The following is a 27,764-nucleotide window of genomic DNA, read 5'->3' on the forward strand; positions in this document are numbered from 1 at the left end:
GTTGCAATGCATAGCAAAAAAAATAATAATTTTAAATATTTAAATATTTTATTTATAAAATCTATATTATAATTAAATAAAATTAGGTCAAGTTTATCAATTATTTAGAATTAGTTAAAAATTTTTAACATATTTTTCCCAATAGTCGGGTATTCCCATACAATTAGGTGCCGCTTTAAGAGTATCAAGATAAGCTGTATTAAAAAAAAAAATTAGAATTTATATATAAGAAACTTGCAATTAATGTATATATTTAACCTACCTGTATAAACGTCGCCATCATATTTTCCTAGAGGTGCTTTCAACATAAAATCGGAGAATCCCCAAGAATCAACGAGAGGAATACACTCTTTTCTTATTTCCTTACATAATTTTAAATGACATTTTTTTATCATTTTTACCTGTTCCTTACTAAAATATTCTTCTTCTAAAAATAAATATAACGAATCATTGATTAAATGTATAGCCCATAAACTTCCTAATTTAGTCAAAATGGGTATTAATTCTTTGAATTCATTATTCGTTGAACATTCTTTAATACCCTTAATATACTCTGATAATGTAAATCTATATGAATATAATTCTCCTAATTTAATTAAATCTACTTGGTTTTCATTCCATGTTGTCTCTTCACCTTCTGTTGATGAATCCAAACTTGCCGCAAGAACATCAACCTAAAAAAAAAAGAAAATACTTAAAAAATATACATAATAAGAACAATAAGGAATTATTTAATTATTTAGCAATTATCTTACCTTTTTACAACATAGCCAAGTATACATGTCCAATGTAAAATCCAAATTTAACAATTGTCTTTCATCTGATAAAATACTTTTTGTAGATGAACGAATTTGTTGTATATCATTCAAAAATTCTACCGATCCAGTAACTTTTTTACCATGAGAAACTTGTTTAAAAGATCCCAAAAGATATCTCTGTAACAAATAAAGGATATAAATTAAACTAATTTTTTTTTTCAAACAATAAATATAATATCATTATTTTTATACCGCGCTTTGTTGTATAAGCACAAAATTATCTCCCCCACCTATTAATAATAAATAAATAAATAAATAAATATAGTTTATAATTTTATCAAAATCAACCTTAGCTTACCTGTAGTAACAACACCCCAATCTCCAATAGCTCCACCAATACCATTATAAGAAGAATAAGCATAACCTCCCATAGATCTGCGAACTCTTTCTAAGACTTCACATCCCCACCATGAAATTGCTGCTTTTAATCCTGAGGATATTGCATGAATATCGGGCAAATATGAAATAAATTCTTCTTGACTTGTTTGCGCTAATTTCATAATTCCTTCCCATTTGTTTATAATCATCCTAAAAATAAAAAATATTTTCAATAACAAGTATAATTTTTGATGAAATTATTTAAAAGAAGATTTAGATTTACCGGGTTATTACTGATATAACGTATGTACTAGCAACGCATGGCATCAACCTAACATAATGAGATTGATAATCCATAATTTGTTCTTCATTAGCTCCTTGTCTTCTAACGCATCCATATCTACAAGCAATAGTAAGTACTTGTCCACATGTAGAAATAGCTCCTGACAATACACTGAGTCTTTCTCCAATTAATACGGAATATGATACGGCAGGAAATGCCGAAGGAATGTATTCTCCTCCTTTATCAACTTTAGACCATTTCATCATCATATTGGTTCTTGGAATACGAACATGCGAAAACTGAATCCATCCATTATCTATTCCATTTCTTCCATATTTTGCTCCTACATCTCCCGCTGTTACTCCTGGCATTAATTTTCCTGTTTTTTGATCTCTTAATTGTACTATGAACCAATTTGTTCCACATTTCTTTCCATCAATTATTGTTTGACATATTGCTATTGTATGTGTTGCAGTTTGCCCTGCCATTCCAATCCATCTAATCAAAAAAAGTAGAACATGTTAAAAAAATAAACACGATATAGATTCAAAAAAAAATAAAATTACATTTTTGTAGCCGTTAAAGTTGGAGAATGAATGATAAATTCATCAGTCTCTCTATCATATGTTGCAGTTGTTTCTAATCCACGCAAAAAAGAGCTATGACCAAGCTCAGTCTATAGAATAAATAACAATAAATTAATTTTCAAAAAATAAAAAAAAAATATGAAAATTTTTTTTTTCTATTTTACCATAGCAAAACATCCAATGATTTTCCAATTCACAATATCATTGATATAAGCATCGTATTGTTCGGTCGTACCAAATAATTTAAATGATTGTGCCATCAAATAATCATTCACGTAAACTTTCATATTAAAACTTTCCGAATACATGCTGTTTTAAAAATAAGTATTATATTAATAATCTTTAAAACAAATAGAAAAAAACAAAATTCTTACCCCATGGCAACTCCTAACGCTTTGAACAATAATGGATCCTTCAATGATTTTTTTAATTGAATATACCTAAAAATTTGTTTCATAGTGCTATAAAAGAAAAAACGTGTAAGCATCCTTTTTATTTTATCGAATTTTCTTTCAAAATAATAAAAATAGTTTCATACGCTTCGCGCTCTTCGGGTCTTGTTAAATCAAAAGGATGCCCTCCCGAAAAATGAAGTTCCGGATCGCGTTGAATTATCAGAAACGCATCTTGCTACTCACGCGAATAAAGGGTAATTAGTACAAATCAATGTGAAATGAAATAAATTTATATAAAATGGAGAAAATAAAGGAAACTAACGAAATTTAATAACAAAAACGAATGATAATATTTCTTACCAATGCTTCGGCGAATTCTTTACTACCCCAGAATAACCAATTCATATGCTTAACATTGAACGAAGCATTTTCTCGTTCTCTTGCTAAGTCGATAGGACCCGTTTGCTGGGGTTGATTACTGATATGATTTTGAATAGTTAACAGTCGATCTAACGCGATATTTTTCTTGGACATTTTATTAAAGTAAAGCTAGAAAATAATAATTCTTGTAGCTTGGAAAAATGACCTTATTCCGAAACTCGGGTTTATTTAAATTATTTAAATTTAAGTTTACTTTGCACAAAATTATGGCACCATATTACTATATTAAGATATTTTTTGTAATTCAGTTCCTTTTAAACTTTAGATTAAAAATTTAGCTCAACTGGTGCTTACACAGATGATTTAACAGGTGAGATGCTCCTGTTTGATAAACATCATTTTCCGATGGCAGTATAAATACTCTGTTTAACTCGGAATATGCCCACTAATATCAATTATGCCTTGTGTTCTAACTTTAAATAGTTTTAGAATTTAATGGAATAAAATCATAAAATTAATCCAGATAGCTACAAGTGATTCTCGATCCGCGCGAATGTGGATAGGCGCGATATTTAATAATGGCGCTTACTATTATTTATTTTATTTTATATAAGAGCGCATATGACTTCATAGGTTGCGCTCAAAACTTTTATGAATAATATGCGCTCTGCGCATATAAAAATAATCTGAATTTCCAACACTGAGTTTAAAGTTAACGCGACTTTGAAACTTTCAATATTGAGATTTAGGACAAATACATTTTGTGATGTCTCGAGAACTTTAATTGAAAAAGTAATAAACATTAAACATAAGGCCATTTTGATTCAATAATCTATTATCCCAATTTATAGTACTCAATTTCTTCAATATTATGAGGTAGTACAAAAAAAGAAGAATACAAACTTCATAACGTACTTAATGATCTTGAACGAGATAAATCCATTTTGAAAGTTTGTTTCATGTGCTGATGTGCATATTTGATCGATTAAAGAAAATTCTCTAATTACAAAATCAACTATTTATCAATATATACAGTATAAATAGTAATAGTGCATTTAGAGAGTTATAGAGAACAAATAATTAAAGATCATGGACTGAATTAGAGGTAAATTTATGGGGAGTTAACTGTATAACACCCACTTATTTATTGGTTAAATCAGCTAAATCAGGGGTTTCCTTCGATGTATGATGTATCTTTCAACCACGTTGTAAAATCGATTGCATCCTGTGAATGGAAAAAAGTTTTCTTTATCAATAATAGATAATTCTAAAAAATTTATCATCAGATTCTTGTGATATATATGAGTTATATATGACATATTTATTACTATACATTTTTATTCATTTTTTTTTGTTTGTAGTACGTTTTTTTTATCATCCAATTTTGGAAAATCAAAATGTCGATCAAATTCGAACATAAAATCAACTTACTTACGAAATTCAACGTTTTAAAAGGATTTCCCTTCGACTTAATGTAATTCGAACTTTTAAAAATGTCTTCACAACTTCCTACAATATTTAATTCAACATTTCTGACTTCAGGCCTAAGCAAAGGATTTTTCGAGTTTATTACTAAAGTTGGCGAAGCCAGAAGTAAACAGGTCAAAAAAAAATTTGAATTTCTTGAATTCATTGTATTTTAGATCTTTTTTTGATTATTTCTCTAAATTATAAAAACCAAATTGCAGGAAGAAGATAGATATGTAACGGAAGAACTTGCATACCTAAAAAATAAATTAAATCAGCCAGATATTTCTACGGTATTTTAATAAATTCTTTTCAATATTTTTAATTATTATCATTAATCAAATATTAACAAAAGAATAATATTTCTTCTCGGACAATGAAATTAGAGTAAAATGAAAGATTATATTACAAGATTAGTCTATTGTGACATGTTGGGACATAATGTTGAATTTGGTCATATTCATGCCGTTAAATTAGTTCAAAGTGCAAAAGGATTATGGGAAAAAAGAGTTGGTGAGTTTCATTATTTATAAAGCTTAATTAATATATTTAGAGAATTATTAATAATAACCTATTGAATTTAAATTGTGAGTAATGAAAGATATTATTAAATAATTCGTTCTAATAATGTGTTATAGGATATCTTTCATGTTCATTATTCTTGCATGAAACTCATGAACTCAGTATAATGTTAATTAATACAATACAAAAGGTAAATTGGAAACATCATTTACAGGGTCAATTATTTTTAAATCAAAGGCACTAAAGTGGACAGAGTTGTAGGATATATGTTAAATATGATACAGCGAAATAAAAGGGTTAAAATTTTAGAAGTAGGTAATTAATTAATATTTATTTATTTGTTTATTAGGATTTAAGGAGTAGCAATCATTTAGAAGTATGTGCAGCACTGACAGCTTTATGTCAGTTATTAAATACTGAAATGATTCCTGCAGTGTATGGATTAGTCGAGGAGAAATTATCTCACCCAAAGTAATTATAGTAACCTTTTGATTAATTTTCATTATAAGCTTTATAATAAGCTGATTAACTCCTTGTTCATAAGAGATATAGTCCGGAAAAAAGCTATCATGGTTTTTCACAGATTGTTTCGCGACAAGCCTGAATTGATCATACATCTTGACGAGAAATTTCGTCAAATATTATCCGGAGGAGATCCTGGTGTATTAGGGGCCATTTTATGTCTTTTTATCGACTTTGTAAAGGTATCATTAAAATTCACTGTTAGAATTTTAAAATCTTTTTCTCGAAAATTTAAAAAATATCTTCTTTAGGAAGATCCAAGTAAATACAAGGATTTAGTTCCCGTACTCGTTAATATTCTTGAACAAGTTCTAGATAGATACTTGCCTAGAAATTATGATTATCATGGAGCTCCTGCACCTTGGATTCAAGTAAAAATTATTCAAATTTTGGGAATGTTGGCACAAGATGATGAAAAGTAATTTTAATTATTTGCAAATGTTGCTAAACTATTAAAGAACTATCATATTAATTTGAATATTTTATAAGAATAAGTTCAGAAATTGGACAATTAATTGTTCATACTTTGAAAAAAGCAGAAAATGGCGTGGATTGTTCTTACGGTATTTGTTTTGCTCGTTTCATTCATAAATTTCATTAAATTTTACACTGATTTTTAATTAAAAATAATGTTTATTACTGCAGCTATAATATTCGAATGCATTCGCACCCTAGCAAGATTACATCCACAAGTCTTAACAACGCTTATTCACAAACCATCACATCTTAATCCATTAAGCGTAATCACACGCTTTTTAAAATCACATAATCATAATCTAAAATACTTGGGATTAATTGCATTGTCTGAAGTTGATCCTGTTTGGTGGGTTGAAGGCGAATGGTGGGGAGAGGAACAAATGAGAATTATCGTGGATTGTTTAGAAGAGAAAGACGATTCTCTCAAGAGAAAAGTTTGTCTATTATTACTGATACAATGTTTAATGTTTCTTAAATTTATTCAATTTAACAAGATTTCATTGACAATTTACAGACACTGGATTTATTATATATGATGGTTAATTCACAAAATATCATTATTATTGTGGAAAAAATGACTGAAGTATTACGTAAAACTTCGACAACTGATGAATTTTTGCGGAAATTATTAGTTGAGAGAATTATTGAAATTTCTGGAAAATATCCTTGAGATACCTCGAATTGTTTTGATATTATATATATATATTATTATTATTTTTATTTCTAAATATTTCCTTAATGATTCACTTTCGATAATTTTGTTATACACATTTGCTACTAATTCAGAGTGGTTGGTAAAATCTATAGTTACAGTATTTGAGATTGCTGGCGATTTGGTTGATGAAAAGACAGAAAATTTGGCGTTTTTGATTGTGTCCAAAGATACTGATGATCCTGAAAAGGATAGTGAATTACGTAAATATGCTGTCGTGGAATCAATTAAAGTCTTGGAAAAAGATTCAAGTAATATCTCATCAAGCCTGCTTATTTGGACCGTTAAGGTATTTAACTTTTTATTGGTGAGATTCTAATATTTCTTCTAGTTTTAGTTAAAATTTTTTATTTTGATAGGTCTTGGGAGAATTTCTGAATCATTTAGATGAAAAATATGGAATTGTAATAAATAAATTATGTGAATTGTTAAATAAGGATAATGGTTTGTATAACGTCAAATCTTTGTTCTTTCACAATATAATAATTTGAAACTAACTTTATTTTTTGCGCATTCAAGTTAATCGTAGTCTTCAGATAGTAATAATTACCTCATTACTTAAACAAGTGTCAAAGACAAAAAATTGTCCAAACAATATTATGGAAGCTATCATTAAATGTAGAGAATCATCTTCTGAAGATGTAAAGCAAGTATGCATTATTATAATTTATTTTATTGTTATTATTATTATTATTATTATTATTATTATTATTTTAATAATAAATTTTTTTGTTTTCCTTTATAGAGAAGTCAGGAATTTATTATATTAGCAGATGATTTTCTACTTTTGGACGAGATCTTGAAACCATCTCCATATAATGAAGAATTCGCGGTATATAGATTGAATTCGTTATGAAACTTATAAATTGATTTAAAGTTCGTATTAATCAATTAATTGATTTTACAGATTGACGAAACACTTTCATTTCTTGATGAATTTGTTGAAACAGCTTTGAAAAATGGTGCTAAACCCTATAATCCTATACCAATCGTTCGAAATAATGAAACTTCCGGTAAGAATATCAAAGCTTTATATAATCAAATTCTCTTAAAATAATTTTAACCCGATATTTTATATTTCAAATTAGAACACGAAAAAAAACCAGCAGAAATACGATATGAAGCATATGAAAAACCAGACTTACCATATTTCCAAAGTAAACCCGTAACGTCCAATATTTTAACATTTAGTGAGCCAAGATATGGAGATTCAGGACTTGCATCGCCGCCAATTGAAGATAGTATGTTAACTAGTTGGAGCGGAAATCCTCCCGTAACTCCAGGTCAGCTGGCATGGATGAGTGTCTCAAAAGACTCAACATTTGGAGAATATGAAGAATTCGATGGAAAGTGAGTCAAAATTTATTGCAAACAAATTTTATTCTTTAATAAAAAGAAACCCCATTAATAACAACTTAAATTAATAGTCGACAAAATAGGCAATCATTAATTTCGTCTGTTGCGAAGATAGTAACTTCACCCAATTCATTGAAATGGAGTCGTGCTGGATATAAACCAATTCAGCAACAACCGTCACGGTAACCTATCGTTTATATCAAGTTATTAATATTTGATCGTTTATATCTTAATTATATTTTCTTTTATTTAGCGACGTTGTTACCTCTCCAACGTTATCAGCTATATCAAGTGAAGAGTAAGTAACATAAACTTTTTCTTTTTCACTATAAGGATTTAAATAATTCAATTTATTTCTTTTAAGGACAACGAAGAGTTCATCAAGTAATGTTCATCCATTTTTGAGAACATCAGGCAAGGTAATTCGACAAATTAAGTTGATAATTAAAAATATATCTTTTTATATTTAAATACATTCTATATACATTAGACAGCGCCTATAACATCAATTACAACAAAGAGTGTTGTCCTCTCCGAAAAAGACAGATTAGCATCAGCTTTATTAAGTGGAGTTGGAACAAATTCGGAAATGAATGCTTCAATTTTTAAGCATTCCGGAAATGTTAATAGTCAAAAGTCTGATCAACGGAAGAATATAGTACGAAATTTTTGATTAAATAAAACTCTTTAAAATCAAGAGAGCGTATTAAAAGTTTTTTTTCAATTTTCTATAGGGAACTCCTTCATATCATCATGCAAGGACCGAATCTACATTTTCAGAGATATATCATAATATAGAATCTCTACATATAAACAGTAAGTATAGAGTAATTTGTGTGCTTTACTAATAAATTTATTAAAATTTTTTTTTCCCCTAGAAAATATATTACAATATTTAAAACCTTTACAAATGACTACAAAAGATTATGAAAAAATTTGGACAAATTTATCTAATGAAAGACGAGAAGAAGTAGTGGGTGAATCGGTTATAAATAATATGGAAATCATAAAACAAAGATTAGAGGATGGAACAATTGATAAGGTTAATGAGTTTGGAAATGCTAGTTATGGTGGTGATCTGATTGGAAAGGGGTGTTGGAAAATTGTTGAAATTATTGGTAAAGAAGCTATTGCAGCATCTCAGTATATTCAGATGAAAAATAGTACATTATCATTAAATGAAAATATAATTTTGTTGCATTTTAAGATACAACCTTCATATTGTGTTTTTATTATTAGAAGTGATATTGAAGGAATTATTGATAATGTTGCAGAAGAGATGAAATCTTATTTTATTGTGGAATGAGTGAAATAATATAATTTGTACTTTTTAAATATTTTTTAATTTAATAAACCTTGGCAATCATGTAAAATAGATCTTGCAAATTGGGCTTTTTATCTTTGAAAAATCACGTGAGCGTCCCAAATGGACTGCAAGATTGCATGTGACTGATAAAGCTATAAACCGTTTAATTCTCGAGATTGACAAACAATTTATTTGAAATGGCGACATATAAGTTTGGACCACATATACTTCCATCAAGTCAAGTATTTTTTCTTTCTAAACAATGTTTTGGATTTGTTAACTTAAAACCAGTTATTGCGTAAGTAACTATTTATTAAAATATACTTTTATTATATACCGTCTCTTATAAATTTCATTTTTTATTAATAATGCTATTAGTGGCCGTATCCTTTAAGATTAAGTAAAATAAATAGGATTAAGTGTGATATTTCTGAACGGACCATATATTTATATCTTAATGATTCAAAAATATTTTAGATGTTTTATTAACACCATTTCGTGTAGTTCAAAGATATATTGATTTGAACTCCGATGAAGTAAGAATGAAAAGAATTACATGATGAATAAAAATTCATGCACTATTTTTTATTTGATTTTTTATTTGATTTTAGATAAGTGATTTATTTTTAAGTGCGCAAAAAGTTGGTAAAGTTATCGAAAGAGAATATCAAGGAACTTCATTAACTTTTGTGATTCAGGTAATTAGAATATAGAAAAAGAAAAGAATTTTCAAATACTGATTTTAACATTATAATTATAACAACTTTAAAAATAAAGGACGGACCCGAAGCAGGACAAACAGTATTGTTTTCTATATATATATTTTCGATGGGTTATATTATTTTCGTTACTAATCATTATTTAATATAATAATCAGGTACCACATTGTCATCTACATATAATTCCAAGAAAAGTTGGAGATTGGTTCACAAACGATGGTATTCACAAAGAAATTGATAAATCTAACAGGGTCGATGATGAAGAACGCCCTCCTCGAAGTATTGAAGAGATGGCAAAAGAAGCTGAATTTTTAAGACAATTTTTTAATAATAATAATGAAAAATAATTTTGGATAATGATTAATGATTTCTAATGTCTATGATACTTAAATTTAACAATTGATCCAGGTCCATTTCTTCGAAATTTTCATGTCACCTTTCTCGTTATTATTAATTTCCGTATTAACTTTTTTATTATTAATTTTTTCAAAATGTTTAACAACTTTAACGATCATACCAACAACTTTATCAAAACTTTTACATAATTTCATTTGAATTGTCCAAGGAAAAATTTCGAAGGGAGGAATTTTTGATGTTAATTTAATGTTTAAAATATCTTTGGCAATAAAAACTTCTTGATGATAATTTTGTAATGAAGGATGCGATAAAAGAGATGTACGAAATTGATAAAGAATGAATGGTGGAATTAAATTATAAAATAATTTACATGCATATCGAAGTTTGAAATGTAAATCTATTAAATTACAGTTTATGAATATTAAATCGTAAAGTTCCGGAGGTAATGTTGTTAATGTTGGTTTTGCTCTTAAATGTGACGCAGTCTGTTCTTCTGAAGACGTTTTTGTACCAGGAACCATTTTTCTTTTTTCTCTTTTTTTCGCAACCTGTTTTATCTATTTTTTTTTTTAAAAAAAAAATCGGAAATAAGCTTTCAAGTTTATTTTTCACACGTAAAATATTTTGAGGATTTTATAGATTTTTTTTTGTATCGTGTAACCGATATTAATTTTACTAATTTACTAATTTTACTAGTTGATTTATAATCACATTGCATAATTTATGACGAAATAGATATTCTTTTAAATGATGAACTTTATTTTATATAGATTAATTTTGATTAAAAAAAGGAAAACCAAAAAAAAAACTAAAACAAATGGTTATTTACAGCCCCATTTACAATCCCAAATTACTTAAATCTTTCAACATATGTTCAGGACCACTAATTTTGTAACTGGTTGGACCTGGTTCTTCAATGTTTAATACTTTAACGATACCATCATCGACATACATCGAAAAACGTAATCCACGTTCACCAGCAAAAGGTAATTTTTGAAGAAGACCTAATCTACCATGAAATGCTGCTTCTCCATCTCCCAACATGAGGATCTTATTACCAGTATTATGACTTGCTGCCCATTCTCGCAAAACATAAGGATCTAAAAATAAAAGATCAATTAAAATCGAATATTTTTGTTTTTTTTTTAAAAAAAAAAGTGGTAACCTACCATTTACCGCGGTGCATGCGATTTTGTCAACTCCCTTTGCTTTCAATTCCTCTGATTTATCAACGAATTGAGGCAAGTGCTTTGAACTACAAATAGAAGTGTAGGCACCTAATTATCAAAACGAAACTGATTAATAATTGATAAATATCAAAAAAAATGGAAGAGTTAAAATAAAATATGTACCAGGAATTCCAAAGAGAACAACTTTCTTCCCCTTGAAAACTTCACCAGAAGTAATTTTATGAGGCTGTTCATCACCTTCATTAAATACACCGAAATATATATTATCGGGAATACAATCACCAACTTTGATCTTAGGCGTAGACATTTTTTTTTTTTGTTACTCGGATTTGTTTTTCGAAATTTTTTTTTATCAAGAGTTCGAAAGACTTTAGCTTTTTTATATCCTAAAAAAATTCTTATGATATCATATATTACTTCATAATTTGTAATTAATTTCTTGATAAAATTAATTAATTATATTCTTAAGTTATGACATATTTGAATTAGTATGCTCTCACAGTTTACACGCTAAAACTTTCGAGATGATACTATACGATTGGATATAAGAGAAGTTCTCGTGATTTCATATGATAAATTCATATATCAAATGTAATATGGATCAACATCTACACAAAAATTATTAATAAAATGGCAAAAAATGGTTAAACATTTATAGTATAATTTTAAGATTTATAATTATAATTATTAATAATATGAATGACGAAGTTATCTGTTAAATTCGTAACTAAAATTGCCATATACGGTATTCATAACGACAAATTTCCTGATCGTATTATTATTAATGCAGGTCAAAAAGTTTCTTTGATCAAATAATTTACTTTTGGATGAATTGCACCTTTTTATCGGTTTTATTACATAATATCCGATTTTTCTTAACAAATTACATATATATATCATCGTCCTTTAGTTAATGATAAAGGATGGATAATATATCACGTGCATATCACGTGCATAAATATTTGTAATAAGCGTGAAATTTTAAAAAACTCGTATATTTTGACATCCTATTATTTAAATCAAACAAAATTATGATTAATCGAAGGCTCTATTTGAGCAGAATCCAATTATAATATTTTCATAGAAATAAAATTTATATTAGTTAAATTATTAATTTTTTGTAATATATTTTTATTATCTCAAAAAAAAATTTTTTTTTCTGTAGCTTATGATTCAAATAAAGTGAAATTATATCAAAATAAAAGCTTTAAATAAGGTGATTCTAATGATATTAAAATAATCATCTTTATTGACAAGGAGTTATAAAAATCACATAAGTTTTCCACCATCAGATTTTGAATAAATAAAAATTTGCCTAAGTTTAAAATAAAACTTTATTATTACTTAAAATTCTTTAAATTATGATATAAAATAAATAATAGATAAATAAACAAATAAAATCATACCAAGTTTTGCTTTAGATTCTAAGCTTTTACACTTTTTACAACTTTATTACCCGCTAAAAAACTTTTTAAAAACAAATAAAAAATTGTTACTTATTATATTTAATATAAAAGTAACATGAAAACCTCTTTTATACCATAAACCCATCTAAAGTCTAACCCATCTAACTTCGCGCTGTTTATTTGAGTTTATAGATAGTATAAGTATATTCTTTATTTCAAAAATAAAAAGTTCTTTTTTATGTCCGCAAAAGATGATCATGTAACACAATCGAAATTAGGCTATCGGGCATCAGCGCATATATAATGTACATACAGTAACAGGTAAACTAAATTCAAAAAAAATTTCTCTTGCAATATTTTAATACACCAAAATATTATTGTTTCCATCAATAGATATTATTTATCCCTTACATTATTCTACCAGTAATTAAAAATATTGACAATATTAAAGTTAATTATGTGTTGTATGCAATGCATTAGCTTTTTTGCGCTGCATTGTTCCTATATATTAATAGAGCTCATATTTAATATTAAATTTCTACCTACTTTGCTTCTCTTAAAAGTAATATATATATATATACTTTATTTCAGGAATAATATTTCAAATAAATCAAGTGCAAGCAGAGGCGTTACCAAAAAAAATGATATTTATGTAACTTATTACTTTAATTGTTCAAATATTGATGTTGACTTTTTAATTGGAGAAGTCTCAAATGGTCCTTTTGATACATCAAGCTCGGCGGCTAGTTTCCATAACATTGATCATTTTATTATTTTACCATTATACGCATATTTTTCTATTCGTCCAAATAAAATTGGTATAAGACCTCATATTGGATTAGAGTTATGGTGCAACTTTTTATTAAAGAAGATTCTATTTATAAAAAAAATTTATTAGAACCCAACCTTCCATGGACGAGACGATGAAGACCCTTATGAGCGGTGTAGACTTTTTGAAACCGCTCTTGCTACCAATGGAAAGCTGCTAGAGACTGGTATGAAGGAGATTGAGGAACAAAATTTACAATTTAATCTTTGTAAATTGTAAAAACATAAACCATTTTCATTTAAATACTGATAAAGAATTCTACAAATCTGTTCCAACTTGATTGTTTAAGGTTATTTGGAAATGTGTTAATAGAGTTTATATTTAATATTAGATTTTTGCCTTACTTCGCTTCTCTTTGATACTCATCGCCTTGTTTAGCTTTGATTCAACACATGTTGCCCCCTTTTTATTTTACCCTTATACACATATTTTTTTTATTACCCATAGTTCCATAAAATTATAAAATTATCAATTGTATCAAATTTTTTTTTTTATTCAATCAAATAAAATTAATTTATTATGTTTTTATAATGTAACGTTTTATATGATTAGGAAAAGAATTTGAATTATAAGATAAGGTTGTTTCAGTCCAGACTTTCTACTGTGTGATTATCAAAATTTTGTTAGACTAATTTTAAATGCATGCGGATTATAGACTATATATCTATATATGTATATACTGTATGTATAATATATCATCATGATGATTTTCTTCTAATAATGGGTAATTAATTTGTGTTTCCTAGATTTCCCTAAAAATCAAAGGAGGATCTTTAGGTAATCAAGATGTTAAAAAAAACGCCAGGTGGCAGCCATCCTCCGTTATCCCGAAAATGTCCTTAATGTAGATTTTTATATAACTACCATTTTTACTTTGATAATTACAATTTTTGGGGAATGGTTCAATAATAACTGCGAGTATTACTTTTTATAGTTAATTTATTATGCTGTGTATCTGAAGATTTTTTAGCAATGATTATCATCCTAAGAAATCTAGAACAAACTTAATCGTTTGAAAATTTGAAAATTCCGAAATGAATGAAAACAAAGAAATAATAGTCAATAGAGATCATTATGTGATTATTTATGGTTGTTTTTTTTTAAAAAAAAAAAAGATTACAAACTCCCCTGATTTACAGCAGCGATGAATGACGAGTTATGACCAATAACGATGTTCAACTGATTTAATATATGAACCAATAACTTTTTTGGTAGTACTAACTCAGTTCAAAAATCGTGATAAATCGTGATAACACGTTCACTAGTCCTTTTTTATATTGACTTATCATACTAAGGCTGATAAGTATAAAATTGATCGCTTATCGATTACAGTAAATAAGGTTAGTGCAGAAAATACTTTTCAATGGAAATTTTCTTTTTGTTTATGCTACAAATCAGGACAATCGCTCGCTCTAATCCGTTTTTATTTCGTTTGAAGTCCAAAAAATAAAACTTTTTAAAAAACAAAAAAAAATTAATTGTCCTTTATCGTTTTTTTAATGTATATTTAAATTTCTATTTATATTATATGCATAGGATTTCTCTGCGTCAAAAGAAAAATGTCCTGCACGCAACATTGTTATTCACTCTTAACTAAATAATATAAATAAATGAAATAATGCGATTTACAAAAAAATAAAATATATTGTGTAACTTAAACTTGGCCAAATCTTAATCGGATTTCACGTATCCATAAATATATATTTATACCAAAGTTGGTTTTTTTTAACAGGAGAAAAAAAAAACTTAAAATTGTAACTTGATTTTTTTACAAAATTTGAAATTTGATTTTTTTCTTTTGTTAAAAGATAATTTAACTTTTTAAATCTTTCTCTGATGGGCTCTAAACAAACTAAATACGAAAAACCTGATTTAACTGGGAAAACAGTTATTATCACAGGAGCAACTACCGGTATAAGACCTCTCTTTTTCTTTTTAGAAAAATTCTGATTAAAATTTTTTTTTTTTTTGTTTCCATTAATAACATTCTTTCTTTCTTCTTCCTTTAATAATATTAGGTGTAGGAAGAAGTTTAGCAGCTTTTATCGCATCTTATAACCCAAAAAAATTAATCTTAGCAGTAAGAAATCGAGCCAAAGGAGAAGCAACATTAGAATTTATTGAAACAAGAAATGGACATAGTAATAACGTTGAAGTATGGGATATGGATCTTGCCGATTTGAAAAGCGTTAAATCATTCGCTGAAAAATTTATTAAAGAAGTCGGTGAATTACATTTATTATTTAATAATGCTGGTATGCTAATTTGGTCGAAACCATTTTTTTTTTTATTTATAACCAAACTAAATTACATTATTATATTTTTGAGTCATTAGGTTCCGCTCCAATGGAATTAATGAAAATTAAGAATACTAAGAATAATTTTGAAGTGACTTTTCAGGTAAATAATTGTTATATGCTTTAAAAAAAAAAAAAATTATTTACCATTTTCTCTCCAATTCATAGGTTAATTATTTATCTCAATTTCTTTTAACGAATTTGTTATTGGACACTTTGAAGAAATCTGCATCACCTGAATTCCCTTGTAAAATTATTAATACCAATTCAAAAGAACACAGATTAGGTACGATTGATTTTGAAAATTTCAGTGGCCATAAATCTGCTTGTCATATTTATGTGAACACCAAATTAATGGTAAGTAATTTCAAAAATTGATTTATTTTTTTCAATATTGAATTTATAATAACATGTGCATTATTTTTAGGGAGTAATTTTTAGTAATGAACTGAATAGAAAATTGAAAGGCACCAGTAAGTTATTCTCTCCGTTATTTTCTCCTCCTCTATTTTTGTTGAGAGCATTTAACAACATATTATTCCTTAATTAACAGATGTATCGTCACTTGCAATTCATCCGGGGTTGATAAAATCAAAGGTGTCTCATCTGTACAACAAAAATAGAAAATTTAAAAAGAAATTATTTCATAATTTCTTTATGTTATTTGCTAAGTCACCCGATTATGGTGCTTTACAGATTTTAATTCCAACTTTTTCAATAAGTAAACGTAACTTAGGTTATAGTTATTATGAAAATTGTAAAGAAGTTAAACCAAGTGATAAAGCACTAAATGAAGCTTTAGCAAAAAAACTTTGGGATTATTCTGATAAATTACTAAAATCTAAAGTATCTTATTGTTCATCTTATTCCTCATTTTCTTCTTCTTTTAGATCCTTAAGATCTTTAAAAAGATAAAAAAAAATTAGAAAAAAAAGTAAATAGAACAAATATTGTAATTTATAGACACACATTATACATGTTAAAGATTTATTATTTAATATAATCTATTTAATTCAATAAAATTTGGCATTTTTTCATCATTTTTTTGGCGTAGTCTTTCTTGGTGCAGAGTGCGGACTTTCCTGTAAAAAATGTAACGAAAATCCACGTGATTTTTTTCAGTAGAAATTGAAAAATCCTGTTCTAATTCCAGATGAATGTCGCAATGTTGGCCATTTTGGAGTAGTCCTTGGCGCAGTCTCGCAGTCTCTTAGCGCAGTCTTGGCGCAGTAAAATGTAAAAATCGAATCACATGAGCGACGATCAAAATTACTGTACGTCACCAACAGACTCGTCCCTTTCTTCTTTAGATATTGGTTTTGCTATTCTCATTTTGGCATTACAAAACAAAATACAAATAATTCGACCCTTATTATCCCGTTCCACTTTGACATCCTCAATTTGGTTTCCACATAATTGTTTTGTAATGTGCTTGTAGGCGACATATAATCAACGAAATAAATTTTCAGTGTATCCGAATCTTCATAATAAATAGGATTAAGTGTAAGAGGCGGTTTTCCATCTATTATCTCTCTCACATCGAACATATGACACTGTAGTGTCATCTATGTCAATTGAAACTATCTTTTCATCACGGGTATAAGATCAGGGGTCGTTTTTGCAAAATAAATTGCAAAATTATCGGTATCCTCATAATATCTGAAAACTATATCAGGCCTTATTGTGGAGTCAAACCGGTATGCATCATCAGTACATAAAAATCATGAACCTTAAATATACAACAAAATTCAAATAGCTATTTACCAATCCGTAAAGTTTTCGAGGCTGAATTTATGTTCTTGGTTAAGTTTGCCTGTTTTCTAAGCTGAAAATTATAAAAGTTAGAACAAGCATGCAAAAAAAATAAATATGAAGAAATCCCAAATTAGATGATTAAGAGTCTCAGCAAAGACTACTCAACACGTGTTTGTATTTCTGAACGGCCTGATAACATTATGTGGTGCGGAAGTGCTATCCTCTTCAAAACTGATTTCAAAAAACATTTTATTCCAATATTGTCTTGTCGAACCAAGTATATCGTCCAGGGATTAGTTCTTGGATTTATAACTACATGAACTAGTAGTTTGTCGTTATATGATAATTTCTGTTGGGTAATTATTCTCTCAGTCTCAGGATAAAAATTATTCTGACACCGTTGTGCACTAGAATCACGATTTTTTATATGCGATCAAAACTCTTTTGACACTTTTTATTTTTTTGCCAAATAAATTCTAAGTATGACTCTTCGAGAGCTGAGGACCACTTTTTAAAATCAAAAGATCGATCCATAGTTAAAATGAATACCCAAGAAGTTTCTTCTTTATAGGTGTAATCATGTGATAATTTCCAAACTGAAAAGTGAAATAATGAATATGATGTTTTTTTGTTTGGACAATGGCATATTCTGGTTCATGATTTGTCAATGTACAGTATATATAGAAAAAGTTATATCATCGTGACACGTAACTATTACAAATCAAAATATGAGTAATGATAGCCAGATTAATTTTGCCGGGTTACATAGTTACATATCAAATAACAATTCTCAGAAAGCTTTCAAAGAAGGTTATGATGAACTCATAGATAGTTCATCTGATTCGTCCGATGAAAGTGATTCTTCCGATGAAAGCGTTATATGAAAAATATGCCGCCAGGCTCGGAGCTCTAGAATCTGACCTGCGGCCACAAGTCACCCGCGGTGTTGGCTTTGTTTGTGCGACAGAATACATGCCCACTTTTTTTTCACACCCGAACATCTAGTATAGAACTTATAACTGACTTTTTCCAAAATTGACCCAATTTGCTCTTTTTTTATTTTTCGTTTTTTTGCAATTATCTCAGCATCTAGTGATCCGACTTGGATAAACTTTTTTTTATTTGAAATCGGAGCAACTAGATACTGAGAAAATTGCAAAAAAAACTGATTTTAATTTTTTATAAAGGTTTCAATTAGACCTCAAAATCACCGATATGAGTTGATTTAGAGATGTCCGGGGTCCTGTATATATATTAACCGTACCTCTGAAACAGATATAACTACTATATGACAAACAATTTCAATTTCATAACTTTCTTTGTTTACTAATATAAGGTCAAAATTCAACACAAAGATTTATCATTTCTTTATTATTTAAAGAAACTAAAAATTATATATAGCTTCAGTTATCGGTCATGTAGATGATAACAGGTGTATCTATTATAAAGTGATCATTAACATACATAGAACATATACAATAAAACTTCTGTTGTTTTATTCATAAGCAAGCTTATTTTGGCATTTAAAAATTTTTCTAAGGCAACACTTTTTTTATTTAGAACTTTTTCAATAAAGCTTGATTGATATACACAATGGGTATCTTGAAATTTCGGAGGTTTGGCCCCCCATTACGCGAATTTTACTATTAATAGAAACTTATAAAATAATTAGGGTATTGTTACAAGATATATTTAAATAATAATATCAACGACATCACAATAATATTAATAGATAAATTAATTTTTTTATATAAATATTTATCATCTTTTCTTTTTCCTTACATCCATTATTTTTCAAAAAATGTGTACACAAAAAATCGTTGCGTTTTTTTCACTTTTAACACCATTTATTTGGTTTACATGGTTAACATATGTCGCAATTTTACCAATGTGCGCAATTCTAGGCCGGTTGGTCTGTATGGAGTGTTTATCACGCGCTTTGTCAACTTTTTTCAATTCTTCTGTCACCTTCTTAACTTTTTCAATTTCCAATTATCTAGGCTTTGCCCTTCGCTTTTTTCGCCATGATTATCGCTAACGTACTTGTACTATTCCGCTTAATAAAAAAAGGTGTGATATCGATAAATCATAAAATTATGTTATTATTTAACTGATCATACTGATAATCTTCAGTAGCAATCTACAATACAAGCACAGACGATGGGTAAGTAGTATATTGCGGTAATGTTATTTATTCAACAAAGGATTATTTTTCACTTTTTTATTGTTTTCTTAGATTGTTCACACCTACTAGAGATGCGCTACAAGAAATATTTCCGCGAGCTTCTGGCAAACAAATCGCACGATATGAGAAAATAGTCAGTCAAGCAGATGAATTTGATCCATTCCTGATAATTTCTCCGAATTTAAACTGGATAAACCAGTATGGAGAACAAGCTTATCACCTCGTGATGGATTGTTTCGCAACAGAAGGGCTTCAGAATGCCCGTAGGGATGAAAACTCACGATGCGTTTTCCATTTTCGAAACGGTCGTGAGCTTACTGACGTGCGTAATGCCATTCGCCAAAGACTCATTAATACTTTTTACATCCCTCCCGCCCTTCAAGCTTCTCATCCTCATGGCCAAGCTGTCCCCGTTGGATCCGCGTGGATATTGACAAAGGTGGGAGTACGAGAAAGTGATTTTTGGGAAGATGATACTTTTTTTCATGTTCATCAATGATACTATTAGAAGTCTATTCAAGCGATTAGTCAGTTTGTTTAAATATTGCAGTTGAGATTGAACAATATTTGATGTCATTAAAATATTTCCAATGTTTTAAAAAATGATGCATGTACCATTCATTTATATAAAGGCTAAAAAATAAAAGCGAGGAATATTAGAAAACTTTTTAATACAATCCTTATGATGTGATACGGAAAAATAATGGTCAATTTGGTCACAGGCGCAGTAAATTAAAAGATTTAGCCTGATATATCATTTCATTAACACTACTAGCACTAAAAAACACTATTTTCGGTAACAATTGACAATACTGGAGTACGATCTAAATTTAAATCGTATTTACCATCTATCTCAATGCGTTTTTTAACCAAAACTCATCAGTGAATGTAAGTTGGTAATATTGATCGAATGAATCAACCAAATTCTGAAAAATTGTCTTGCCCTCTCCTTTCGTTTTCGAAGAATAGCCTCTTTCATTTGATCTTGCTCAGGAATATGCTCTCCAATTTTATCGTTAACTAAGGCATTAAAGCCTAGTTTTATTAAAATGATCAAACTATAATATATACAGTATCCTTTTCCAAATCGACAATAATTTTTATGCACTAAATATAACCATTTAGAAAATCGAGACTTCCCCGAGTACATGACGAAGTTTCTATACAATGAATACATGTAGTCGTCGCTCCCGTTTCTATGCTAATAATATACATGATAATTTTTTCGAGCGATATGACTTTTTCTCTCAGGAGATTATCCGCACATGCATCTTGATGCTTAATGTAATTTATCGCCTTGCTAGTTTCGAGCTGTAGTGACTATCCCATACAGTAATCAGAATAACCGTCATCTTCCCGCTTTTGTTTTCTCTTGACAAACCGACTACGTTTCGCTATGGTTTATCTTCAGCGACACAAATAAGGTTTCAGCTTCCTGGAACGAAACTATGATATGAGTATATTATTCTCGTTGCGAAGTCAACCCATCCCGTGCTTTCATCACCAAATACTTCGTATTCAGACCTCATGATGAGTTCTTTCCCTGTAGTATCTCTTGTAATATTTATCGCAGTATAAAGAATTGTCACGACGTATGATAAATGATGGTAGATATTGGAAGGTCATAATCCTTGACTGCACACCGCGAAAGCAACGTGCGAAGGTTTATGAGGGCTGACCGGACGGCTTTAAAGGGTTGCAAATAGATGACTGGGGCCCATCATACGAGAACCCACCCCAAGGTTATATCTTTGAAAGTGGAGCCTTTGTTAAGGTATCTGAATATAAATCATCAGGTTCAAATTCACTGTCTTGAAGATATAGTAGTTGGTCTTCTAAGTGCTCTGGAGTCACTCTTGCAAAGGATCTGATGGTCATAATAGAGAATATAGATGGTGGTGAAGGATACCATGATATATGTAGTTTAGGACACAATTGACATAATTAATTTTTAAATTGAAAATTTTAAATTGAATTGAAAAATTGAATAATATTGAATTGAAACTCATTGCATGAATTCCAAACTATTTCACATCCAAAGACCCATAATTTTTTAACGACTAAAATTTCCACTCAAACTCTTTTATGAGGAGAACGGGCGCTTCGGCTTTTCTTTGAGGACCTAAACCTCTTTTGCAAGTTTCATGGCTGGTCCCAATTCCAACCCAGCTTGAATAAAATCATCCTTTCTCATATTGGCCATCGATTTTTTCGCTTGCGAAGTATTCCCAAGTCATCGTCAAGCTTGAGGTTCTGCTCTTTCAAAAATCGATAAGGGTCTCTGTATCCCAGTTCTCAACCGTTGAGGTAGACAAAACGCTTTTTTAGGGATATTTGGCTCGGATAAAAAATGTGTTACGTTCGGAGTGATTGACCGAAAAAATATTTCTGGAAAAGCGGGCGTTAATATACGATTTTATGTCGCACAGACATCGCGTAATCACGTGACATTATCAACAAAATGATAATAATTTGGAAATAATTGAAAAATATATTGATTTAGGAATTATTAAGAAATTTAAAGTTACAGATTATGATGATTTAGAATATATTTTATTTAATTTTGTAGCTCTAGGAAACTTGCCTTAGATTATTCAATTTACTTGACTCCTGCCAAATGTAACTCTTTGCGTAGCTTTATCGATTGTAAGACTATGAAGTTGTCCACAAGGAATAATAAGACAGTTGAGAGTAATATCGGACATCTTGCTTTCCTGAATGCATGGCCCTTAGTGAGAAATTATTCGCATGAAATCATAACTTCTTACATATACGCACCTTATTTTTTCGCGGGAAGGTTGGCTGAACTTCTACCAGTCCCCTCACGCTTTATATACTGGAGCTCGCTGAATAAAGACCGAACGCCGAAGATAAGGAAGATGTTTTATCGTTATCATATGATGCCAAGAAACCTTTGAAGGTACATGAAATCGGGAATTTTGATTCCTTTTAGTTTAGCGATCTTTCTCGCAAGACTCAAAGTAGCTTTACGACTGAAGATCTCGGAAATTATGAAGTCCCGAGCCCTTCATAACATACAGTTTTAAGCTAATATTGACTTATAGGGTAGGTCCTGCAAGAAAGCATTTCAATTCCTCTCGTTTGTATGAGAAAAAAGGTAGAGGTGGCAGTTAGCGTATTCGATTTTTTTCTGTCGCACAAGGCACAAGCACAGCCAACTCGCATAACTCGTGGCTGCAAGTCTAATCAATATCTAGATCGGACCAATTGTTCTGCTAGAGATAGCTCAACGCTCTTTAAGCAATAGCATTTATGTGGCCAGATAATTGTTTCAATCGGAACAAACAATATGTAAAATAACCAAACTGATTGTCTTCCATCTCGATTTACCTTCGGGATAGGAATTAGTTAATTTACTTTTTTAAATGTATTGACCATACAATTTTAATAAAAAATTGTTAATTAAGCATCTTTATTGATAAAAAATATATGGTATAAATACAAAGATCTAGATATCCAGGGTTTTGATAAAATTATCAACTATTACATGATCAAAATGTTCAGCGTAATTCTTTCCTTATGATCCGATCAAGATCTGCTATCATATATTTCAGGGCATTGTTTTTGAAGGTGATATCCTTTATATCTGGAAGTACCCATCTATGATACAACTTATTGTGTGTTCCAGAAGTGAAGATACAGTATCCTTTGGTTTGTGCAAATTTGATATATAATTCATAAGTAACAACAATGCTTAGATACCGCTATAAACACTGGTCTTTTATCTCTTTTGTCTATAATATCGGTCAATATGTTCATTTCCACATGTAAATATAAGTGTTGTTCAATTTTTTCGTTGTCCAATTGTGGATTGTCGTTACATCTGTCCTATATATCTCCTTTAATTTTTCCAATGTATCATGGTCATTCAAACACCTTTTCTTGAATTTTTTATACTCTCTGGTAACACGAACAAACTTTCGAATAACACTCTCCCATGAAAAAACGGGTTGACGAGGAACCTTAACGGGCTTCAACATAACCACATCCATATTAGAAAATTGGTTTTTGTACTTTTCATTACAGGCGCATGCTGTGGTATCGACCAAAGCTGAATAGTAAGATCCTACCTTTTTGAGATGTCTTCGGAATTGCAGGATTATTTTTGACTATTTTATAATACCTACCACAAATGCTAGACATGGTGTAACCACGTACTTCAATTACATCCGCAAATTCTGTGAAAGATAAAATATGTTGATTTTAGTTATATAATCCTTAAGTTTTTTAAGTCTAGATTCGAACTTAGTAGAACAGTATCTCATTATAGTTCCGAATAAATCCCCCACATCACTTCTTAGAAATGCCGTATTCAACGGTATGGGAGCATCTTTAGATATATTTATAAAATATTCCTTGATTTTGTTGATATATTCAACATCGTGTTTGTCCAAATTCCGGTTTTAGAAATATAAACAACACATTTATCGGTACTACTTCTTGTTCTCTTGCAAATATTGTTGCTAGATGACAAGAAAAACTTTCGTCCACTTCTTCCTCTCTTTCTTTGCTAACGACAAACTTGATACTTCCGGCAACACACACTTTACTATACAATTCTTGCATTTTTGCCCAACTTACAAAAAGGAATCAAATTCTTCCGGGAGTATTAAAAATTTCAATTTTAAAATAAAAAAAATATTAATAATAATTTTAAAAGTAATTTTTTTTTAGCTCCCGACAAGACGCTTATGCAACCGCAGGTCTTGATTTCCTCTTTTTTAATGAGGAACCTCGAGCGGACTATTACCATGTCGTCGTACGTCCCCTGACAGAATAGATTTCTGTATTAAATAAAGCATTGATACTGTTCTTGATAATGTCACGTGGATTACGAAATATCTGTGCGACATAAAATCGTATATTAAGTATTAACGCCCGCTTTTCCAGAAATATTTTTTATTTGATCATTCCGAACGTAACACATTTTTTATCCGAGCCAAATATCTCTAAAAAAGCGCTAAGTCTGCTGAACACGACTCTTACTTGGTTGAGAACTGGGATACAGAGACCCTTATCGTTTTTTTGAAAGAGCAGAACCTCAAGCTCGACGACGATGATTTGGGAATACTTCGCAAGCAAAAAATCGATGGCCAAGTCTTTCTTGATATGAGAAATTCAAGCTGGAGTTGGAATTGGGATCAGCTATGAAACTTGCAAAGAGGTTCAGGCCCTCAAAGAAAAGCCGAAGCGCCCGTTCTCCTCATAAAAGAGCTTGAGTGGAAATTTTAGTCAGGTTAAAAAATTATGAATCTTTGGATGTGGATAGTTTGAAATTCATGCAATGAGTACGTAGTGACAATTCTTTATACTGCGATAAATATTACAAGAGATTCTACAGGGAAAGAACTCACCATGAGGCCTGAAAACCCTGAATACGAAGTATTTGGTGATGAAAGCACTGGTTGACTTCGCAATCAAGGTAATGGATGTTTTTTCCGGAATTTTTTTCGAGAATATACTCATCCCATACTTTCGTTCCAGGAAGCTGGAACCTTATTTGTGTCGCTGAAGATAAACCATAACGAAACGTAATCGGTTTGTCAAGAGAAAACGAAAGCGGGAAGATGGCGGTTATTCTGATTATTGTACGAGATAAGTCACTACAGCTCAAGACTAGCAAGGCAGTAAATTACATTAAGCATTAAGATGTTTTGGATAAAACTTCGCGGAATATCGAATGTTGCGAAGTGGCGTAAAAAAGGTGTTGGATACAATAGTGGATTATTAAGAAATAGGGCATGTGCGGATAATCTCTTGAGAGAAAAAATCATATCGCTCGAAAAAATTATCGTGTATATTATTAGCATAGAAACGGGAGCGACGATTACATGTATTCATTGTATAGAAACTTCGTCATGTACTCGGGGAAAGTCTCAATTTTCTAAATGCTTATATATAGTGCATAAAAATTATTGTCGAATTATTCTTTTGGAAAAAGATACTGTATATATTATGGTGATCGTTTTAATAAAACTAGGCTTTAATGCCTTAGTTAACGATAAAATTGGAGAGCATATTCCTGAACAAGATCAAATGAAAGAGGCTATTCTTCGAAAACGAAAGGAGAGGGCAAGACAATTTTTCAAAATTTTTTTTAGCGGTATTGGTAGTGCTAGTAGTGTTAATGAAATGATATATCAGGCTAAATCTTTTAATTTACTGCGCCTGTGACCATTATTTTTCCGTATCACATCTTAAAAAGTTTTCTAATATTCCTCGCTTTATTTTTTAGCCTTTATACAAATGAAATGGTACATGCATTAAAATAATATCATTTTTAAAACATTGTAAATATTTTAATGACATCAAATGATATTGTTCAATCACAACTGCAATATTTAAAACAAACTGACTAATCGTTAGAATAGACTCCTAATAGTATCAGGATTTTGACGTTTCAGGATTTAGAGTGTCAGAAAAAAACTGTCATCTTCCCAAAAATCACTATCTCGTGCCCCCACCTTTGTCAATATCCACGCGGTTCCGACGGGGACAGTTTGGCCATGAGGATGAGTGGCTTGGAGGGAAGGAGGGATGTAGAAAGCATTAATGAGTCTTTGGCGTATAGCATCACGCACGTCAACAAGCTCACGACCGTTTCGAAAATGAAAAACGCATCGTGAGTTTTCATCCCTACGGGCATTCTGAAGCCCTTCTGTTGCGAAACCATCCATCACGAGGTGATAAGCTTGTTCTCCATACTGGTTTATCCAGTTTAAATTCGGAGAAATTATCAGGACTGGATCAAGCTCATCTGCTTGGTTGACTATTTTCTCATATCGTGCGATTTGTTGGCTAGAAGCTCGCGGAAATATTTCTTGTAGCGCATCTCTAGTAGGTGTGAACAATCTAAGAAACAATAAAAAAGTGAAAAATAACCCTTTATTGAATAAATAACATTACCGCAATATACTACTTACCCATCGTCTGTGCTTGTATTGTAGATTGCTATTGAAGATTATCAGTATGATCAGTTAAATAATAACATAATTTTATGATTTATCGATATCACACCTTTTTTTATTAAGCGGAATAGTACAAGTACGTTAGCGATAATCATGGCGAAAAAAGCGAAGGGCAAAGCCTAGATAATTGGAAATTGAAAAAGTTAGAAGGTGACAGAAGAATTGAAAAAAAGTTAACAAAGCGCGTGAAAACACTCCATACAGACCAACCAGCCTAGAATTGCACACATCGGTAAAATTGCGACATATGTTAACCATATAAACCAAGTAAGTGGTGTTAAAAGTGAAAAAAACGCAACGATTTTTTGTACACACATGTTAGGAAAAAGAAAAGATGTCAAAGATTTATATAAAAAAATTAATTTATCTATTAATATTTCCATCAGTGATGTCGTTGATATTATTATTTTAATAGTAAAAACTCGCGTAATAAGGGGGCCAAACCACCGAAATTTGCAAGATACCCATTGTGTATAACAATCAAGCTTTAGTTAAATTGTTTTATTTGCTTTTACCCCTTTTACTATATCACAATGTCAAACTAATTGTCATATGAAAAAGTACTAAATGAAAAAATTGTTGCCTTAGAAAAATGTTTAAAATGCCAAAATAAGCTTAAAGCAGCTTGCTAAAGAATAAAACAACATATATGAGATAATTAGTTTTATTGTGTAAGCACTGGACATTTTTCAGTTTTTCACGTATGTTATTGATCACTTTATAATAGCGATACACAAATTTTGGTCACTTTATAATTAGTTATATACAAAATTTTATTATAAAATAATCAATAAGATACACAAAAAAGGTCTCGATAACTTTACTATCCACAACATGACCGATAACAATTACTATATCATTGAAGCTATATATAACGTTTTAGTTTCTTTAAA

At 29.8% G+C, this 27,764-nt stretch overlaps 9 protein-coding genes across 9 annotated transcripts; 5 read left to right on the top strand and 4 right to left on the bottom strand.

Annotated features, from left to right (window-relative positions):
• Window positions 1-114: 114 nt before the first annotated feature.
• On the bottom strand, window positions 115-2,935 carry OCT59_003287 (uncharacterized protein; the record flags this gene model as incomplete). The annotated part of the gene is made up of 12 exons (XM_066145521.1): window positions 115-194; window positions 263-478; window positions 542-674; window positions 756-935; window positions 1,011-1,048; window positions 1,117-1,346; window positions 1,420-1,917; window positions 1,986-2,095; window positions 2,171-2,315; window positions 2,381-2,467; window positions 2,545-2,636; window positions 2,762-2,935. 12 exons carry the CDS (start codon window positions 2,933-2,935, stop codon window positions 115-117), a joined length of 1,983 nt encoding a protein of 660 aa, XP_065996238.1.
• Window positions 2,936-4,275: 1,340 nt separating this feature from the next.
• Window positions 4,276-9,144, top strand: OCT59_003288 (uncharacterized protein; the record flags this gene model as incomplete). The annotated part of the gene is made up of 22 exons (XM_066145522.1): window positions 4,276-4,383; window positions 4,471-4,542; window positions 4,636-4,762; window positions 4,888-4,961; window positions 5,121-5,242; window positions 5,316-5,475; window positions 5,545-5,711; window positions 5,783-5,856; window positions 5,939-6,204; window positions 6,285-6,401; window positions 6,538-6,771; window positions 6,842-6,926; window positions 7,002-7,132; window positions 7,228-7,314; window positions 7,390-7,495; window positions 7,571-7,832; window positions 7,910-8,020; window positions 8,092-8,136; window positions 8,203-8,257; window positions 8,329-8,496; window positions 8,573-8,654; window positions 8,717-9,144. 22 exons carry the CDS (start codon window positions 4,276-4,278, stop codon window positions 9,142-9,144), a joined length of 3,081 nt encoding a protein of 1,026 aa, XP_065996239.1.
• A 185-nt stretch (window positions 9,145-9,329) lies between these two features.
• On the top strand, window positions 9,330-10,520 carry OCT59_003289 (uncharacterized protein). The gene is made up of 6 exons (XM_025309367.2): window positions 9,330-9,442; window positions 9,523-9,527; window positions 9,622-9,680; window positions 9,756-9,842; window positions 9,922-9,945; window positions 10,022-10,520. Exons 1-6 carry the CDS (start codon window positions 9,342-9,344, stop codon window positions 10,208-10,210), a joined length of 465 nt encoding a protein of 154 aa, XP_025176106.1. The 5' UTR covers window positions 9,330-9,341; the 3' UTR covers window positions 10,211-10,520.
• On the bottom strand, window positions 10,256-10,823 carry OCT59_003290 (uncharacterized protein; the record flags this gene model as incomplete). Its single annotated transcript, XM_025332229.2, has 1 exon — window positions 10,256-10,823. Exon 1 carries the CDS (start codon window positions 10,739-10,741, stop codon window positions 10,256-10,258), a length of 486 nt encoding a protein of 161 aa, XP_025176107.1. The 5' UTR covers window positions 10,742-10,823.
• A 120-nt stretch (window positions 10,824-10,943) lies between these two features.
• On the bottom strand, window positions 10,944-11,922 carry OCT59_003291 (uncharacterized protein). The gene is made up of 3 exons (XM_025318453.2): window positions 11,573-11,922; window positions 11,390-11,497; window positions 10,944-11,320 (listed from the first exon to the last, which is right to left on the bottom strand). Exons 1-3 carry the CDS (start codon window positions 11,715-11,717, stop codon window positions 11,058-11,060), a joined length of 516 nt encoding a protein of 171 aa, XP_025176108.1. The 5' UTR covers window positions 11,718-11,922; the 3' UTR covers window positions 10,944-11,057.
• Window positions 11,923-15,481: 3,559 nt separating this feature from the next.
• Window positions 15,482-16,857, top strand: OCT59_003292 (uncharacterized protein; the record flags this gene model as incomplete). The annotated part of the gene is made up of 7 exons (XM_066145524.1): window positions 15,482-15,557; window positions 15,664-15,900; window positions 15,981-16,045; window positions 16,111-16,299; window positions 16,370-16,415; window positions 16,496-16,539; window positions 16,615-16,857. The coding sequence occupies 7 exons, from the start codon at window positions 15,482-15,484 to the stop codon at window positions 16,855-16,857; spliced, it is 900 nt and encodes a 299-aa protein (XP_065996240.1).
• Window positions 16,858-19,498: 2,641 nt separating this feature from the next.
• On the top strand, window positions 19,499-20,381 carry OCT59_003293 (uncharacterized protein; the record flags this gene model as incomplete). Its single annotated transcript, XM_066145525.1, has 4 exons — window positions 19,499-19,609; window positions 19,698-19,767; window positions 19,834-19,861; window positions 19,934-20,381. 4 exons carry the CDS (start codon window positions 19,499-19,501, stop codon window positions 20,379-20,381), a joined length of 657 nt encoding a protein of 218 aa, XP_065996241.1.
• A 5,171-nt stretch (window positions 20,382-25,552) lies between these two features.
• OCT59_003294 (uncharacterized protein) lies at window positions 25,553-26,077 on the top strand (the record flags this gene model as incomplete). The annotated part of the gene is made up of 1 exon (XM_025311003.1): window positions 25,553-26,077. One exon carries the CDS (start codon window positions 25,553-25,555, stop codon window positions 26,075-26,077), a length of 525 nt encoding a protein of 174 aa, XP_025176114.1.
• A 233-nt stretch (window positions 26,078-26,310) lies between these two features.
• OCT59_003295 (uncharacterized protein) lies at window positions 26,311-27,188 on the bottom strand (the record flags this gene model as incomplete). Its single annotated transcript, XM_066145526.1, has 4 exons — window positions 26,311-26,755; window positions 26,827-26,854; window positions 26,921-26,990; window positions 27,078-27,188. 4 exons carry the CDS (start codon window positions 27,186-27,188, stop codon window positions 26,311-26,313), a joined length of 654 nt encoding a protein of 217 aa, XP_065996242.1.
• Between the last annotated feature and the right edge of the window lie 576 nt (window positions 27,189-27,764).

Source organism: Rhizophagus irregularis, chromosome 11 (genome assembly GCF_026210795.1).
Source record: "Rhizophagus irregularis chromosome 11, complete sequence".
Lineage (NCBI taxonomy): Eukaryota > Fungi > Glomeromycota > Glomeromycetes > Glomerales > Glomeraceae > Rhizophagus > Rhizophagus irregularis.